The following is an 18899-nucleotide window of genomic DNA, read 5'->3' as shown; positions in this document are numbered from 1 at the left end:
AGAGTTCCCTATTTATTAATAAATAGCACAAATTGCAACTTTGACTATATGGCACTTCCATGTTAAAAGTGCATTCTTATTTTACTGCCAACATGCCGTGTCAGCTAAAGAACTAAAATCAAACCCTGAAATGATTTGATCTATCACCTGGAAAGTATGAAACAGTCCTAAAAAGCAAATCTTGCATTACTTTTACCACATTCAATGCAAGTTTAGGTAATATCAAAGTTGACATCTCAGATTGCTTTTTCTTTCTAGAAACAACTGAGGCCAAATTTTCAGGCATCAGCAGCTACGATGCACCAGTAAAAATACATATGCCTACCCAGTGGACACAGGAAAAAACCTATTTCTGCTTGCTGAAACAGCCAGGGTACAGGTCAACAGGAACTAATGCTCTCAGTGACCAGTGTATGCACACAATTATTAGGCTCACATGCAGCTCTGGCACTTTGATCACTGACATTTGAGAAGTAAAATTTTCACATCAGAGCCTTAGTGTGTGTGTGTGTGTGTGTGTGTGTAGAAAATGTACCTACATGAGCAAAATAAATGATACTGTCTCCCTTTATTAATCACTCCTTGAGAATAATGAGAAAAATGGTTCTTTTTGCACTACTCCAAAAACAAAGAGTAGTAAAGACATACTCAGAATTGTTTAGAAATGAATTATATGCTCTTTATTTCCTAAATAATTTTTTAAAAATCCAAATTAAAGTAACTCAATCTTAAGCTGAGTTGGTTTTCAATTTATTGTTTCATTTCCTAATTTGGAACTAGTCTTCTGGTTAAACAGAAATGAAAACGTCGATTCTAAATACAGTGCTGGGGGCGGGGGATGAGGTAGGAAAAGTTAATATATTTAGGAAAAGGCAACAAAAATCACTTGTGAACAAATAAACCGGTTGGGAATGGATGTGGAGATTTTCAGAAAAGGTGCTAATCCCTCCAAAAATGACAGTGACAGTTTCATGGTGATTGTCAGATGTACTGAAAGATCTGCACCAAAATTACGTTATCAAGGACAGAACATTTCAAAACATAGATTGAGATTCATTTATAAAATCTGTACCACCACATGCATGCCCACCCATTGCCTGTCAAGTGGCAAGGCCATTTGTCTGAGGGAAGACTAACCACACAGTTCTGTGTGAGCTTCCTCCCTAGTACACACCATCTCCTGCAGCAGCTGTTACCCAGTTTCCCCTAAAGTGTACAAGCACTGAAGGCTCTTCCCAGGGGAGAAAGCACATGGAGCCCATTCTTTCCAGCTTCTAGCCTGGCCCAAAGCTGGGATGATGAATGAAAGTTGTCAGTGATGCACCATTTCCTTAGCTGCCCACAAGCTCTGCCTCCTGCCCCAGCCAACTGGCAATGTGTTGGGAATCCCTCACACACCTGGTTGTAACTGAAACAAACTGGTTGCCCGATGAAGAAATCTCTGAAAACTGCTGTTAATGATTTATTTCAGGATAGAATTTTTGATGTGTATTTTGAAAGTTATTTTTAATGATTATGTAGTTCTTTATTTTACAGGTAAATGTAAATCATATCTGAATATTCTAGTCCTCACTTAAGAACCATGAGATAATGGTTTAAAAGAAAAATTTTAATTCCCACAGTAATCCTTCACATCAAAGTCTCTCACTCAGAAAAGTTGGCAAGAATCTACAGAGAACCAAATGAAAGGACCTCCTAAAAAAAAGTGATTGAGCATCAAATTTAACATAATTCCTTAAAATCTGACTGCAATTCTCAATCATGTGCCTGAGAAACACAAATAGTACATTCAACACAGTTACATATTTCTGCACTGATGTATTTCCCACTGTCCTAGAAGGTTTTGTTCCTAGGATGTTTGGGCTTTATTATTGTCATTTTCTCTTAAGTGTTTGATCTATACCATGAAGCATTTTCAAAGAGGGATTTTTACACTTCGGCACATGGGGCAGGATGAGAAAGAAAATAGTTTTAAGAAGAAATGCAATTTACTTTGCCAGTAGTATTCTGTTTTCTTCCACTATTATTGAAGACATTTGTGTGTAGGTAACGGCCCTTTTCCTCTGTGCTTGTGATATTAATCTTTTGCTAAGGAAATGATTGTGAAGTCACCAGTTCAGCATTATGATTTTACTGAAAGATCAAGAAAAAGAGAGATGGGCTGTGATTTTGAAACCCTATTGTAACACATGGGTATCTTTAATCATCAGCAATATATGAGTTGTCATCTGCAGAAGATTAATAAGGTTTGGAGTTTAACCAAAAACTGCATCGGTGGATATTTACCTTTCTGTTGATTTGGCTGACTTAGAACAAATTAATAATGATCTAAAACAAACTTAAAGGACTCTACCATAGATTCAAGTAACAATAGCAGCAGTCACAAATAGACCCTACCAGGGTAAACTCAGGGATCTGACAGTTCTCTTAAGGATTATTACAAAAAGGCAAATGATTTATTAGTCTCCCATTTACTCCAGATGTAGAATTTTGATCTTAAGAAGGAAGAATTCCCCAAGTATTTCCAGGAGGGACTTATTTTACTGACTCCAGCTTTGACCATGCAAATCTTACCTCTTTGCACTGAATTTAAACTCCTGTCAAAGTGTTGCTTATCAGGTTGGGGTTGGAGGATTAGGGAGATGCTGTCAAACAATTAATCACAGTAGTCAGTAAAACTGGAATAAAAGCAATGAATTTTACTGCGAGCTGAAAATATAAATAAAACTAAGGAAAACTGTTTGTAATTGAAAATTGCTAGAAAATGGTTGTGACCGGGGAAGATACTTGTGCTCACCACTGACTAGAAAGATGCTTTCTGGAAAAAAGAATCAGAATGCAATTTTTCAATTCAGTAGGTAGAACAGCAAAGGAAGAAATATGACTGGAACACAACTCAAGATGCACAGGGTCTTTCCTTCATGTGGCAGTGAAGAATCTCTCCTATACTTGTGGTCGTCTGTTAACCATGATCAAGTGTCGTGCTTGGTTTCTTACAGAACATATCTTTTTTAAAACTTCTTAGAAAAAATGGAAATAGGACTGAACCAGTCTTAACTTAGTCAATGAATGTTATTACCTAAATTTATTTGCCTTGTTTATGCCTCAGTTTTCTCAGTTGAAAATAACCTACCTCACAAGGTCACTGGGAGCATTAACCCAGGGAGCTTCCCGAAATACTGTTATGCTGGCTCCACTCAGTTCAATTAAATTAGTCTCTGAAGATGAAACTTAGCATCACAAAAATGCCATTATCATAATCAGAGTCTCATTTATGAGGAATAAGAGTGAACTGAAAATGAGATTTAGATACAATATGCTTTTCCAGTTAGAGAGTGATTCTCATATTGAGCAGACAGTAAACTTGCCAGCCTTGTTTAAAGAAACAAACAAACAAACTGAAAACAGAAATTCACCAGATGGTGAGGTTCAAACCCATCTTTCTCTCTACTAGGTAGTAAATATGCCACCTACTCCCTAAAATCTTGTGCTTGATGAGGTAGTTAAAGAAAAATGGATAAAGGGCAAGCAGAAGAATCCTGAGGGAGGTATCCGTGGCAATCACTTTGTTGCCTGATGGTGCCTCCTTTACCTCTGATCCATGCAACAGACATTTCCAGACAGAACACTCTAGTATTAATGAATGTCAATGCCAGAATTCCCAAACTGTGCATTACACTTATTTAAAGCAGATTAGGGAAATCGAGGATGTCTAGTAGAGAATGTACTGTTATTCTTATTCTGTGTCATGAAAATAGCTATATTTCTGAGTTTAAGCACAAAATGCCCACATATTTAAGGTTCTCAATAAAGTATTCTTGTACCCTCTTCAAAATGTGTTAATGTCTTCCCTTTGAGCCAGCATTAATTTGTTTAGAGAAGAACTGAAAAAAATAATTAGAACATCCTTGAAGATGAGGATAGGTCTGTGAAGCAGGAGAAGCAGATAAAAGAATTACTTTATGTCATAATCCCACTACCCTTACTTAGCCTAAATAAACTGCTTTTACAAGGTCTCTTCAACTTCCCTTCTAATGTTCACCCAAGGAAAACCAGTTCTGGAGTCTCCATTGATTGTGTTTATATTGTAGGATTGAACAGTGGATACAGAGAACTGCAGGGCCATAGGGATTATCAAAAAAGTATGTTATACAAGACCATATAAATAAAATCTTCAGATGCCCCAAGAGTAGCCCACAACTTGTGACACTGAATCAAATGAAGATTGTTTTTCCTACTAATACTATTTAATAGTGTTGAAGCCAAGGACTGCTCTTTCATCAGACAGGCCCTAACCCAACTTCCAATCCTAACCCTAACTCTAACACTCAAAGATAGAGGAATCATTCAGACTTTGATAAGAATTCCTTGGGCTTGTCTGTCCTAATGAACAGTTACATGACCTAGGTTGCTCTATTTTGTAAAATTAGGAGTCTTGAAAGTGTTTTCAGCGCCATGAGTATCCTACTGAGATTTCAGGTGGGTTAACTGACCTGAGAGCAGCTCGTTTCCACCCTGTGCATCCCATAGGAAAAGTCATCTGTAAATGTGATTGCCTCAGAACTGATCACATCGTGGAACGAGGGCCAACCTGAAGCAGAAAAGCGAGGAAAGACAACTTAGAATGCAATTTAGAAGACACACTAAGCAAATAATGCAAGTCCTTACTATATGACTCATGTTTAACTTTTTCAACCTGAAAATAAAGATCAAAAGCTGAAGAATAATATATTTCATAAGGATACAATTATTTTTAAAGAATAACCATTTATTCACATTCACATTATAGCTATATTAGGGGTTTGTATTTCATGAGACAATTTTAGACCATTCAACAGTTTTTTTAAAGCATCCCCTAACTTAGAAATCTCTTTGTTACCATGTTTTCTCTTGTCTTGAGTCCCTGAAGCCTTCTGCTTGCCCTTTATTCATAATTTTCCATTATGACATTTTCCAAAACACAGTCAATTGGTCTGCTAACTTGTAAACTACTCCAGTTTCTTCAGAAAGTGTGCTTTTTCAGTAGATGTACTTTGGATGATTGAAGTATAAAAAGATAAATATCCTGTTGTCTGCATCTTAATCTAATTTTTGGGACAAATTTATCGGACAGCCTAACTTATATTTCATGGGGAAGAAGATTGCTCACTTCTTAGGAAAAAGTCTTGGAGCATCATTCCTCAGCACTAGTTTTTGAATAGGGTATTGTTCCAATTCTCATGTATTCTAATAACTTAAAAAATGAATTCACAATTTAAGAAATTTGTTGGAAAGAGGATCACCAAATCTGCACATTTGTTTTTCTTTTTTGGCAGTACTAGAAACTGAACTCAGTTCTGGGGACTAAACTCAGGATGAGCTACATCTCCAGCCCTTTTGAAATTTATTTATTTATTTTTTTTGAGACAAGGTCTTGCTAAGTTGTCCAGGCTCAAACTTGCAATCCTCCTGTCTCAGCCTCCAGACTTTTGGGATTACAGGCATGTACAACCATGCCCAGTTTGTACAAATTTTTGAGTGTACAGTCAGGTTTTACATTCAATAACTACTTCCATGTTGGAAGAGACACTTAAAAAAACTAAAACCAAAAACTAATAATAGTATTTCAAAATTCCTTCAAATTCAGTGTCCTTTTGCATCATAAAGAAAAGAATCTGATTTTCAAAATTTCAGATCAAGATTCCTACAAACCACTTGAAAATCATCAACATTCTAGACTCTTAACTTTTCACAAGTATATTATGCTGACATTCATTAACATTCTCAAGGAAACTAATTTCTCCCTATTATTTGATATGTCACTGAACTCTTGATCAGTGAGACTGACGAGAAAAACCACCTTGTTGAAGCCTTGAATCACTTTTGAAGGAATACATTTTAAAAGAGAATCATGGCCAATATCACTAACAAGGTTAATAAAGGACATTGCCGAGTTGCTTTCCTAAATTTTTCAGAAAAAAACAAAACTCTATGGAAAGAGAATCCTTCAGAAAGGAAAGTCCTGTATGACAATTGAGCTAAGAAGGACCTTCATCCAAGAATAAACTGGCTTATGGTAGAGAAGCCACAGGGATGGCAGCACTTTGAAAGTGGAATTCCCTCATCATGTGAAAGTATTTAAAGGAGGAACTCTTCACTGCTGTAAAAATCCTCAAAGGAAACCCTGCCCCCACTGCTAATAATAAGGACAGTGCTTCAAAGAGTGATAGGCAAAGACTGAAGCAATCTGCGTCTTGTTGAGAAAATTATCTTGAGTAAAAAGATTGGGGGAGGGGAGTATGTTTATGTCAGTTTTGACATTAAAGAAAGATCATCCATCCTCCTTTCTGTAGGCTTTTCCTTTTGGTCTACTCATCTAACAAAACATTATTTGTTTTGGATGCATTCCATGTACTTTGTAAAAGAAAAGTCATGTGAAAACCTGTATAAACAGAGTGGGCTCAGTCCATTCCCAATACATCCTTTTGTTTCTATATGGTGAGGTTGGATTTGGGCCTATTATCATTTTGTTTTTAAAAATATAAACTGTACTTCTTAGATATTAGTATACTAGTCTCAAGAATATCATGTTTTCAATAAATATGTTCTCCCCTTGAGGAATTTTTATTTCTAGAGAGCAAATAAACACAGTTACTACAAATGCAACTGATCTGTTTTGCTTCAGTTTTATTTAATCATCAGATCACATCAATCTGCAGTTATAACTCAGGATTTCTTCCGTTTGCTAATATGAAGCAAATCCAGGACATGCTCAGTTATGTCTCTAACGTAAGAGTAAGTGATCCAAATTATGAGGAGTGGCTCCTTGATGCTTGCTACCAACCACACTACAATGGAATTTTTTAAAGACTGCCGTAAAAAGGATTACTTCACCGTTATCCATAATTTAGCTCTGAACCCACTCAAATCTGTAGTTGAACAATGACATGGCTCTCAAAAGTAGACTTCTGGTGACAAAATTTACATGTTTTTTTCAAACTTCTTCTTAAGAAAAACTCATCTCCCTAACTCTATCTATTCCTTTCAAAAATCTTTAAAACATATTTTCAAATTAGAAACAAGTAATAAGTTGAAACCAATCCATCTGGACGAAGTTTAGAAAGTATAGCCCTCATTCCTCTCATCTTAATTTGACAAACATTGGTATATAACTTCCAATTCCTTTACATTCTTTCCTTTCCCATAAATAAAAACTAGAAATTTCGGTAAGATAGCTATATGAGCAGTCACTGGAACACAGCAGAAACTACTCATGGAAATAATTTATTATATTGAAACATAATTACAAATATTTTATAATTTTCAAGTGTAAACTAAGTTTGAAGACAATGAATCCCAGTCAGGCATGGGCAATGGCTTAAAAATGATGATTTTTATTTGATAGTTTTGGTAAAACAAGTGGGAGATGCAGATCAATGTTTCTGTAGTGCTCTATGATTCTAGAAACATACTTGAAAATTTGAAACCTTGAGTTTTTCTGTAGCTAAAATCTGTTCACCTTCCTGACCGTAATTTTCCTTATTAGCTACCTCAAAACAATGAAACTTTCTATGAAAGCCCCCTGCTGACAAGAATTATTTGAAGCTTAGATCCCTGATTCTTGCCAAATTATTCACTTGAATTGACATTTCAAGTATAACTTTTATCTCACTTTAAAAAGGATGAGTCTCTACTCTCCTTCAAAGTCCCATTTGGTTGCAATCTAGTCTTCCAAAAGTTTAAGTAGTAATCAAACAAATATATGCATGCCGTAGAAAGTCAAATAGTGCAAGATGGCTCCTAATGAAATTTTTCCTTTCAATTTTTTACCCTCCCACAGGCAACTATGATTAATAGATTTCCTATTTAATTCTTTTTAAAAATATGCTTATGTTGCTATCTCTTGATTTGTTCATTTTAAACCTATGTTGTATTGTACTGGCCACTATACTAATTATTGATCACATGGTACAATTTAAATTTAAACTGAATTACAGTTCCTTAGTCACTAGAGTCACATTTCATGTTCTCAACAGTCATATATATTATGCTGCTATATTAGACAGCACAGACACACTTAGAACATTTCCACGATAATATCCACAGACACAGAATATTCCCACTATTAGATAATGCTGTTTTAGACATTATGAATTTATTTCTTCTTATTGATTTCTTCTTCAAGGGAAATTTATCATTCATATACAAACTTATATTCCCCCTTTCCAAGTTTTTTTTCCCCCTTTCCAAGTTTTTATACTTACATTATTTTTAATTCTTTTCAAATCTCATTTCTGTCTGCCCCTAAACTGAATGTAAGTTCAGTTTAAAAAGGGAATTTTTTTTTTTGGTCATCAATTTTTAGGACTCATGCCTAGATGTCATGCAGTCATAGGTAGCGCTTTTTCAGAGGTGGCTGAATCTACAGTATGTGACTGGTTTATGGTACAATGCTAGGGCTAAGGGTGCTAGGATTAAGGGTGGGTGATTACTAAATCTTCACTGATCTGTTTGACACTGTTCTAATCCCAACAGCCTAGACATAATATGAGACAGAAAGAGGCTTATCTTGCCCCTTGCTTGCTTGTGTTGCTACCTTCTGCCTGCCACAGCTGTTTTTACTCTGCATTGCTTGTCTGCCATGCTGCCCTGCTTTGGAGCCAGCCAACTATGGACTGAAACTTCTACAAACTTTGAGACAAATAAATCTTTCCTCCCTTAACTTTGGGTATCCAGTATTTTGTCACAGCAATGAGAATAGTAACTATGACACCAATGTATTTCCAACTACCTAAACTAATGCCTACATGGAAGAATTACATGAGCCTGGGAATTCAAGACTGGCCAATGTAGCAAGATCACATTAGGTACTTAAAATAGTGCCTACTACATAAAAGGTGCTCCAAAACACTATGTAACTCATGAAAAATAAATATCCTATAGCTTGAGATGATACTGATTGACATCCTACTCTATAAAATTGCCTTTGCTGCCCTAACACTCTTGGAAATTGAGGCAAAAGGATCTCAAGTGTGAGTTTAGGTTAGACACTTAGTGACTTAAGTGAGATCCTGTTTCACAATTTTAAAAATTTCTAAAAGGGCTTGAGATGTAGCTCAGTGCAGAGGCATTGCATGCAACCCCCAGTTCCGGGGAAAACAAAACAAAACAAGAAACTGCTTTAACATCCTCATCCTCTCTATAACTGCTTTCTCTCTATTCTACTACCAAGCATAATTAACTGTTCTGCGTTTTCCTATAGATTCTAACAGCAGAAAACTAATACAAAAATTAGCTAAAGATAGTTAGGATAGTATTTATTTCTCCACAATCTGATTATTATAATCCCATGCTGCCTAAAGTAAAAAAAAATATTTTATTGAATCACTATTAAAGTGTGTGCCACATTTATTTTTGTGCATGACTATTACACAGTGTACAAAATTTTTCTGTTACTCAGGATATTAACTTTTGAATTTTTAATTACAAGTGTTTTAAGAATAGACAAAAAACAGCACTAACTACCTATCTTTAACAAATACTTACATTATTTTCTATAGCTGCTTCAAATTTTTTTCTTTCTCTCCAACAAAGAAAGATGTTCTAATTATAGCCAGATCTGACTCCAACTTTCTCCCTACTCACCTATCTCTGGATGCTTGAAAGATAATGGATTTATGTACCACTCTTATACTTTGACTCATTTTCTACATGTCTATATCCATAAACATGTAATATTTTTATTGTTTAAAATTTTATATAAATAGCATTGTAATATTTCTTTTGGTGATTTTTTTCATGTTATTTTTGGTCTTTTTCTTACTGTATAAATGAAATGTCTTTTCAAATACCACTGAGAACATGAATTGGATAGAGATAGTTGTTTTATTTTACATTTTCTAGTATGTTCCAAAACATCTTTGCTTCCTCTGGGAAAATTGCTCCCTTATCTTATTTTTTGTTTGTCTGTTGATTCGTTTTGTTTTTTCAAGCTGAGATTTCCTTCTTATATCTGTAGTGATCCTTGACTTACAGTCCCATTTTAGAATAGAGTCCTGGGTCAGTTACCCTACTTGTCTGATACACGTTTTCTCTGTTATCAGGTATAAAATGAGTTTGTCTCCTTAGCAAATAAAGTTTGCCTGTAAATAGAAAAGCTACCTGGGAGCTCTAGGAACACTGTCACTCTTTGCTTGGAGATGGGAGTTCCCTAAAGACCTGAAAGGGGATTGTTTACTCTGTAGTACTGCACCTCAGTAGCAGCCCAATTCTCTTAAGCAGGCTGTTAATATTTTAAGAAAGCAGTCTTTCTAGATATTTTCTTGGAGACAGTTGATGAGCTGCCATTGTAAATATGAAGATGAAGAAAATGTAAAACTGATGTAACTATTCTTTAGACTTTCAGTTAGGCATTTTGTTGTCGGCCCTCTGTTTTTCTCTCATCAATTTGGAGTGCTAAGCTCTTTTGTAATTCTTCTGGGCATGTTTGCAAAAACTCTTGTATATATTATGGCGTAGCTTTCTCTAATCAGTTACACCCTTTAATGCACTTCTGTCCTTTCTTTTCTTGGAAAAATTGTTTAAACTTCCTTGTTTCCTCAACACTCTTTTATCCTACTTCAGCTCTCTTCTTAGTGGGTCCTTTCTCTTTCCTTTATTCTTCCTCTTATTTTTCTGACTCTCATTTTAAAGGGGTCTCTGGAAGGCAGGCAAATAAACAAATGTGTCTACTCAGTGTATCACCCTGAACAAGAAATTGAAATTTTAAAAGAATAAATTGCAGATTTTGGTCCTGATTTAATATGTATATAAGCAACAGATCCTAAAGTTGCAATTTTTCTACTAACCACATTTACATTATTTTTTATTTCGTTGATGAAAATACTAAAATCAATGTAAAGTTTAGCAGCTTTAATTGGCTCAGATTTAGCTCTGGCTAAAACTGATTATGTGGAAACTCTGTAAGGTTATTGTCCTTATTCAATCAGTAGAAAACATTTTCAACTTTAGATTTGACTGCTTCATATTATTTAAAAATTTATTATATTTCTGCCTTCCTGTCATTGCAAAAATGAAGGCAAATATCCCTTTTATGTGGATGACATGATTTCATTACTGGAAACAGGCAATAATCTCATGAGGCAAACTATTTTTGTCAAGACAAAGGAATTAACATAATTATGACAAAAAGAAAACCACTGGTTTTTGCAAACACTCCCCCATGTTTCATTCAGCTTTATTAAGTTGTACCTGAAATAAAAGTGATACTAAGAATACATGTCATAAAAATTAAGAAGCTTAAAAAAATTAGGAAGGTTAGAAGATAAATGAAATCAGCATAGGTCTATAATTCTAAACTTTACAACGATAAGAAATGTTAATAAAATTAAAATGCAATGTACTATTCAAGCATTAATTTTAGTTTGGTTACAAAGTTATTTTATTTCTTCATTTTATTTTCAAGAAAATCAGTAGTTCTAGGTGGGGGTAGCACTGTTACTGGGTGCTATTTTGACTGAAGGTTTTCAAACAGATTACTGATATTATTATATGTATATTAGGAAGATGATTCTAGAAGTAAGCTGCAAGGTGAGGAATAAGAGGGAGCATGGAAACAAGTATATCAGATAGAAAACTACGTACTGGAATAGAATTGTTACTGCTCTCAATGAAAACACTTGCAATAAAATTGGAAATTAGGGGAAAGATTCATTTTTTTTTTTTTGGTACCAGGGATTAAACTCAACCTCATGCTTGCCAGGCAGGCGCTTATGCCACTCAGCTAAACCTCCAGCCCAGGGGAAGGATTCTTGAGAGATTATTGAGATTGTTGAGATTAAGGTGCAAAAATATAGCTAATGAGTAGAATTCATTAATTCTGATGACTGTATACATATGGGACACTGAGGGAGAAGAAAAGCATCAAATTATTACTAGGATTTAAGGTTATATGATTAGCTACATAATGCTAACATATACATTTTTATAGGGAAAATAATAACATTAGTTTCTTGTGAAACTGCTTGGGGGTAGAGTGATACGCAGGTTTAGAAGTCAGAACGAAGCCAGACATACAGATGTGAGAGTGATCAGAACATACAAGCAAGGTTATGGATAAGGATATGTAGGAGATGAATATAAGCAGAGAGGTTAATCATACAGATATTTGAAAGTTGAGCAGAGGAGTACATAGTAGAAGCAAATAAAAGAGAGTATTTCAAGAAACAGGAGAAGAACAGAATCCATAGACAAAAATGTTTAAGGTTGAAGGCACAGGAGAGTGACAAAATCTATAGAAAAAACAACTTAAATAAATTCTGAAATGACACTGATGAATTCAACAATTAGAGTTAGGTTAAAAAGCACATGAAGAGGAAAGAGAGTAAACAAAAGCTACTACTCTTAGATACCCGGCAGGGAAAGATTATGTAACAGGATTGATGGCTCCAGACCAAAATGGTGTCAGGGATAAGATATCTGCATTCTAGGTGTTGCTCCCATTTATCTCATATTTCTGTTTTTCAAATTTCTTTAAAAGTTACAATACTCTTTTCCTGCAATATCTGCAATAAAATGCATGATATGAAAATATATAAATATGTCCAAGTAATGTTGAATAGAAATGATATGTGAAGACTAAAATAAATTTTTAAAATAATTTATAGTGTATGCTTAAATTGCTTCTTGTTGTGTCTATCCTGTGGTCTAATAAACTAAAAGTGATAGGTGTAACACTGTAAATGATCCTTGAAATACATTTTGCTTTTTGACATGAAGGTACATAAATACAGCTGAAGAAATGAATCTATAACCTTAATTCTAGGTTAGGCTCTCATTACCAAGTATTGTTACTTCAAGTCATGTCTCCTAATTTGTAATTACAAATTTATACAGATAGTTTAAAAATTAACATTTGCTTCTTTCACTAAGCACCATAAGATTATGACTGCATTAATTTATTCACAACACCTAGCTCACTGAAGTATTTCTTATATGAATTAAGAAAATATGTTTCTTAATTTAACAACAAAATTCAATTTAATTAAAAGATGATAATATCTCATTTAGAGTAGTCAAAAATCACAGAAAAAAATGCATGTAACCAGGGCTTAGGAAAAGTGGAGAGGTGCTCTTCCTAAAAGGGTACAGAGTTTTGATTTTACAAGATGAGAAGAGTTTATAGAGGGAGATTGGGTGATGGTTGCAATTACATTATGTATATTTTACCATAATAAAGAAAATTAATGAAAAAAAGACAATGACCATCTGGAGCCTGAAAGGATCTCTCATCAAGAACTCAGTCAGTCAGTTCCCTACTTCAAAAACTGTGAAAATAAATTGTCTTTGGAAAGACGATAATCATTTAGTTTCAATATGCTTATCACTAGGGCAACAAAAACATTAACTTTTTTTATTTTAAAGAGAACAAAACAAAACAGAAAAAAAAAGCAAATCAGAACACAACAATGCAGGCAATACATAACTTCAAAACAAGACAACAGGGAATCAACAATGGCTACACTAATGTCTCTCATTCTTCAAACAGGTGTCCATACCATCACACACACAACAACAAAACAAAAAGGTACAAAACCAATTAAAACAAAAGAATGAAAGCATTACAGGATTTCAAAACAAGATGACTTCAAAACAAGATAACAGGAAATCAACAATGGCTAACAATGTCGCTCATTTTTTTCAAAACAGCTGTGTATACCTTCACACATAATAAAACAAAACAAAATAGAATAAAATCAATCAAAATAAAAGAATGAAAGTATTACAGGACTTCAAAACATGACAATAGAAAGTCAACAATGGTTACCATAATACATCCCACTATCTTCAAAATAGCTGCCCATAGCATCAGGCACAGAAAAATCTAACAAAACAAGACAGAACAAACCAAACCTAACAAAACTATCAAAGAAATACAAGAATTCAAAACAAGATACTAGAAAATTAACAGTGGTTTCCACTTTCCCTTTTGAGTATTTCCTCTCCTATCACTTTCATAATACCCCTGGTGCTTTTTGGATCCCACGACCTCTTTCAGTTTTTTAGGCTAGAGAGATAACTCAGTGTTCACCTGTATGAGTCCAAACCACTTTACCCATGAGCATGATCTCCAGTTGTACCCATGTACCTACAAAAGCCTTGAGATTATCCTATTTTATAGCTGGATAGCTTTCCATTGTATGAAAATACCATTACCTTTCTTATCCATTCTGTAATTGATAGACAAGTTACCTTTGCTTTTTTCTGGTCTTCTGTCATGAGGAACAATTGTTTTCTCTCCTTTCAATTTTACTCTATAAATTTCCTTTCAAGTTAAATGTGTTTCTTGTATGCAGTACATTGATGGATCTTGTTTCTTTATCCATTCTCCCTGTGTTCTTTTTATTGCTGAATTGAGTCCAGATACATTAATGGTAACAGCCAGAATACACTGGTCTGTCTCTGTCCTGCCATCCTCCTGCTGTTGGCCCTCCACTTTTCCTTTTCATTCGGTTGCCTGTCCTGTTTGGTGATCTAATTCTGCTGCTGTTCCTGGAACCATGGTCATCTTTATCTCTCTCTAAAATATCCTTCAGCACTCTGTAGGGTTGGTTTGGTGGTCATGAATTCCTTCAGTTGTTCTTTGTCAAGGAAATACCTTATTTTTCCATCAGTTTGGAAAGATAGTTTTTCACGGTACATCAATCTGGGTTGGAAGTTGTTTTCTTTCAGGATTGAAACACTTTACTTCAAATCTTCTTGACTTGATGGTTTATGTTGACAATTCTTCTGTGATTCTGATTGGTTTTCCTTTATAGGTGATCCATTTCTTTTCTCTAACAGCTTTTAGTATTCTGTTTTTGTGCTGAATTCCTGGGATCTTGATTATTGTATGTGTGGGTATAGATTTTCTTTGGTTTTGGCTAGTTGTAGTTCTATATGCCTTGCTTATGTGCATGCCAGATCCTTTTTCTATGTTTGGGAAGTCTTCTTCTATTACTACTGTAAATATCCTTTTTATTCCATTTTTGTGGACCCCTGATTCTTCACTGTTACCTACCACTCTGAAATCATTTTTCTTTGCATCATCTTTCAACAGTTGAATTGTTATTTCCTGGTTCCCTGTTATTTTTAAGAGATCTTTCCTTTCATGATTACTGGCTGTGATCCTGTTTTCAAAGTCTAAAAGTCTATCTTCAGTTTCTTTCAAGTAGTTTTGTTAGCTTTCCATTGACTTTTTAATTTCCTGGGTATCTCTTTGAATCTGTTTCATGTGTTGTAATTCCTTCCTATATTGTTCATTCAAGGTTTCCATTATTTTCCTATGCCTCTCTTTTTATCTGTCATCTTTAGATATGCTCAGAAATTCTTTCATTATGTTTGTGATTTCTTCTTTTACCTGAGACATTATTTCTGATCTGACTACTTTTGCAGTTTCATGATGTTGTTTCTTCAGTTGCTATCCTCTCAGAGATTTCAGGTTTTCTTCTGTATCTCCCAGACTGCTCTGTGTGACCTAGACATCTGAGATTGCCTTTTGCTCCCCATCTTGATGTTATTCTGGATTCCTCTCAACAAGCCAATTGTGAGGTCCCAGGAACTTCCCAAATTCGCTACCCCACTGCAGTATAGGAGCAGGGGACAGGCACCTGGGTTTCTCGGAACCCTAGTTCCCAGGGAGTAAGCAAGGTGTGAGGCAGCGTTCTCTAGACCCGTGCAGCTACAGTGAGGCTTCCCCAACGGCCAGGGGTGTGTGGAGTTGAGGTGCTTCTTCTCTCAGCCTGGAAATCTACACCCAGACTCCCCCGATGGTGGCAGGCACATAGCGATGCGTTTTTATGATTTTGCCAGTGGGGGGTTACCCAAAGGAAGCCATGGTCTCCAGTGGTAGCCTGTGGGTGCACTAGGCATATCTGGCTGTGTCTTCCTGCCTGTGCTGGCTGCCCACAGGAAGCAAGCCTTCTGACGGTGGTGGTGGGCAAGCAGGGGTGGATCTGGCTGCATGTCCCTGCCAGTGCTGGCCACTCACAGAAAGCAAGCCTTCCAATGGCTGTGGTGGGCAAGCAGGGGCAGATCTGGCTCCCAAAACATTTTTTTAACAGGCAAATAATTTCTATTACTTTACTCTAAGCAATTTTTAATAAAGATTAACCTAATATAGGCTTATTTTCTTGCTTATGAAAAAAGTGCATTACTTCAAAAATGTTCATTGATAATTTCAAATACAGAAATCAGGCAGCTTTATTATTCCTAATCATTTTAGACATTTGGGTCAATTTAAGGACAGTATGGCTAAAGACTGTCAAGAACAATGTGGTGGATTAACTGGTCAACTTGCTAAACTGAATCAGCATGGTTGTTGGTGTGGAAAGCCCATTTAAGGATCGCTGACAACAGCATAAAAGAAAAACTGGAGAAGATGGTACGTATTGACTATCCAGGAGAAGTTTGTCTTGATGGTTTTCCTAATAATGAACTCAGCTATTCTCATCACTGGAGGAGCTCAGGTCCTCACTGTTGCTGAGGATGGCTGCAGTTCTCTTGGGAGAGCTCTGGTCCTTACTTTGAGCATTGCTTCCTGGCTCCAGTGCAGATCTCTCAGCCTGGTGGCACTGATTCTTCACTCTGCTGGCGCAGACTTTCTAGCTTCCACCACTGACCTTTGGGCCTTCCAAGTGAAGATCCTTGATAGAGACTTGCATAAGACCTTGTCGTGGGCTTTAGGCTTCCAGCTGGACTCATGCAGGACACTGCCATGAGTTGAGGACCTAGATTCTTTCAGTTTTTAGTGCATGGATAGATATCCTCCACTATTCTGCATTTGACTTTTTGGGTGAATATTATAACATCATCCTACAAATTATAGGTACTATATTAAATCTATTCCCTTGCTAACCCTGACTACAACAAACATCAAGGTGTCCTTTGGGCAGTGTGAACATCTGGTACCAATTCTCTTTTGGGATTAATAATATAAGTGTACTGCAGCAGGCTTTATTAATTCCTTTGAGCCCTGCACAGAATTTTTAAATGATTCCAAACACACAAGATCTCCAATTTGGGCTTTATTCATGGTTTTTTTTACACTCTCAAAATATCTCAGAAACTCCTAAGAAGGAATTGACAGGGGTCAGCTTCCCTATTTCCCTTTGTGGAGACAGATATTAATAATATTTTTTAGGTTAAATAAAATTACTGAACTAAAACCATTTCAACCAAAAAAACTGGAGAAAGAGACTTTATTTTCCCTGGCCTGAGCACTGTCTCTTGCTACTTTAAATCACAGTTAATGTTTTTAAAACTATATCTTACACACAAGTCACTAGTAGACCTTTAGCATCAAAGGATCTGAGCAGCATCACATGGAACAGTCTGACCCTTAGCCATAATTTTTAAGTGTCATTTAAAAATGTCTCTCAAACTGGTTTTAAATTTAGTGTTAACCTAGTAACCTTGAAGCAAAAACATTCAACTTTAGATGATTATTTTATTTTGCTTCCAAAAGCTCTTCAGTCCAGTGAGACATCTATTAGGAAGTTTACCAAAGAGTTTGGAGTTTGCTTAGAATCTGTTAGCTACATAAGACAGGAAGTTGGCAATTTGGGTTGCTTGCTGAGTGAAGTTTATTTACTGTGCTTAATTGACCTTAAGAATACCAGGAGAGGGGCTAGGGGTTTAGCTCAGCGGCATAAGCACCTGCCTTGCAAGCAGGCGGTCGTGAGTTCGATCCCCGGTACCGATAAAAATGAAAAAGACAAAAAAAAAAAAAAAAAAAAATTAAAAAAAAAAAAAAAAAGAATACCAGGAGAGATACAGGATAGTGGAATTCAAAGAAATACAGATTCTATTCATAACAACATGCAATCCAGATTAAAAATGAAATAATGTTCCATTTATGTGCAGTTCTGAATTAAGTATACTCACCAGAAGACACCATTTGGGAGCATCAAACTACTACTTACATTACTTAGCTGGGTATGCATCAAGTTTCAGAATAATTCCATATATGTGAACACACACACACACACATACAATTACATCTTTTAAGAAGCAGTTAATTCACTTAATCTAAATTTTGCAACATTTTCTTCTAACTTGAGCATGTTTCAACTTCTGAATGGACTTTGGACCTTTGTAATACACTTTAAGTGCTACAACTACACATAAAATATTTCCTTGCTTTCATAATCTATGATACCTTACTAGTCTACATCTATAAGTAATTCTGTTATACTATGAAGATTTGTGTATGTGTATTTTAAAATCACAATTACCACCTTTAAGTTCTAGATCTTTAAGGTAAGTATACTGTTGATATGAAAGTATAAGTATACTTTCTATAATATGCCAAAACTCAGCTTACCTGCTACACTTTAAATTTCTAAAAGCTCACCATGAGAAAATATTCTGAAACAGTTTTATCAGAAAACTTACTAAAGCAAAATTTCAAAATAAAAAAATTGGTTAGAGTTCTTTAGAAGCAAAATAAATTTTACCTTTGTTGTATATACATAGCAAAACTGGTGCAATTTATCACTACACTATACATTTTTAATACATGAAAATTTTAATAGATTAAATCAAAAAAGCATGAAACAACCTACATCAAACCTGGTTACTTATCTCTTCTTTTATTAACTTCTTTTTAAAATCTTTAAAGAAATTTTTCAAATACCCAATTCCATATTACTTTGCTCTATGTTTTCATATAGTTATCACTTTCTAATGTACTATATCTGACTGTTTATCATGATTTTTGTAAACTGTCTACATTTCCTACATGTTCCTGTCTGCTCCATGATGGCTCCAACAACTGCTTTGCTCCCAGTTTATTGGCACAACCTCCTAAAACAAGTGTGCCCCACATTCACAAATTTTGGTTGAATGAGCTGTCTGTACACATTTCTATTACCTTAAAGATC

At 35.3% G+C, this 18899-nt stretch overlaps 1 protein-coding gene across 3 annotated transcripts in view; it reads right to left on the bottom strand.

The window, feature by feature from the left end:
• Msrb3 (methionine sulfoxide reductase B3) overlaps window positions 1-18899 on the bottom strand; it is a 197678-nt gene that overhangs the window by 23187 nt on the left and 155592 nt on the right. For all 3 annotated transcript variants that reach the window (XM_063255081.1, XM_003476108.5, XM_063255082.1), the window contains exon 6: window positions 4494-4591. In XM_063255081.1, coding sequence (XP_063111151.1) covers window positions 4494-4591 — 98 coding nt within the window. The remainder of the gene's footprint in view (window positions 1-4493; window positions 4592-18899) is intronic.

Source organism: Cavia porcellus, unplaced genomic scaffold (assembly GCF_034190915.1).
Source record: "Cavia porcellus strain 051 isolate PalLab524CR breed Dunkin Hartley unplaced genomic scaffold, mCavPor4.1 scaffold_8, whole genome shotgun sequence".
Classification (NCBI taxonomy): Eukaryota; Metazoa; Chordata; class Mammalia; order Rodentia; family Caviidae; genus Cavia; species Cavia porcellus.
Note: the sequence above shows the minus strand (reverse complement) of the source record. Positions and strands in the feature narration are given on the sequence as shown.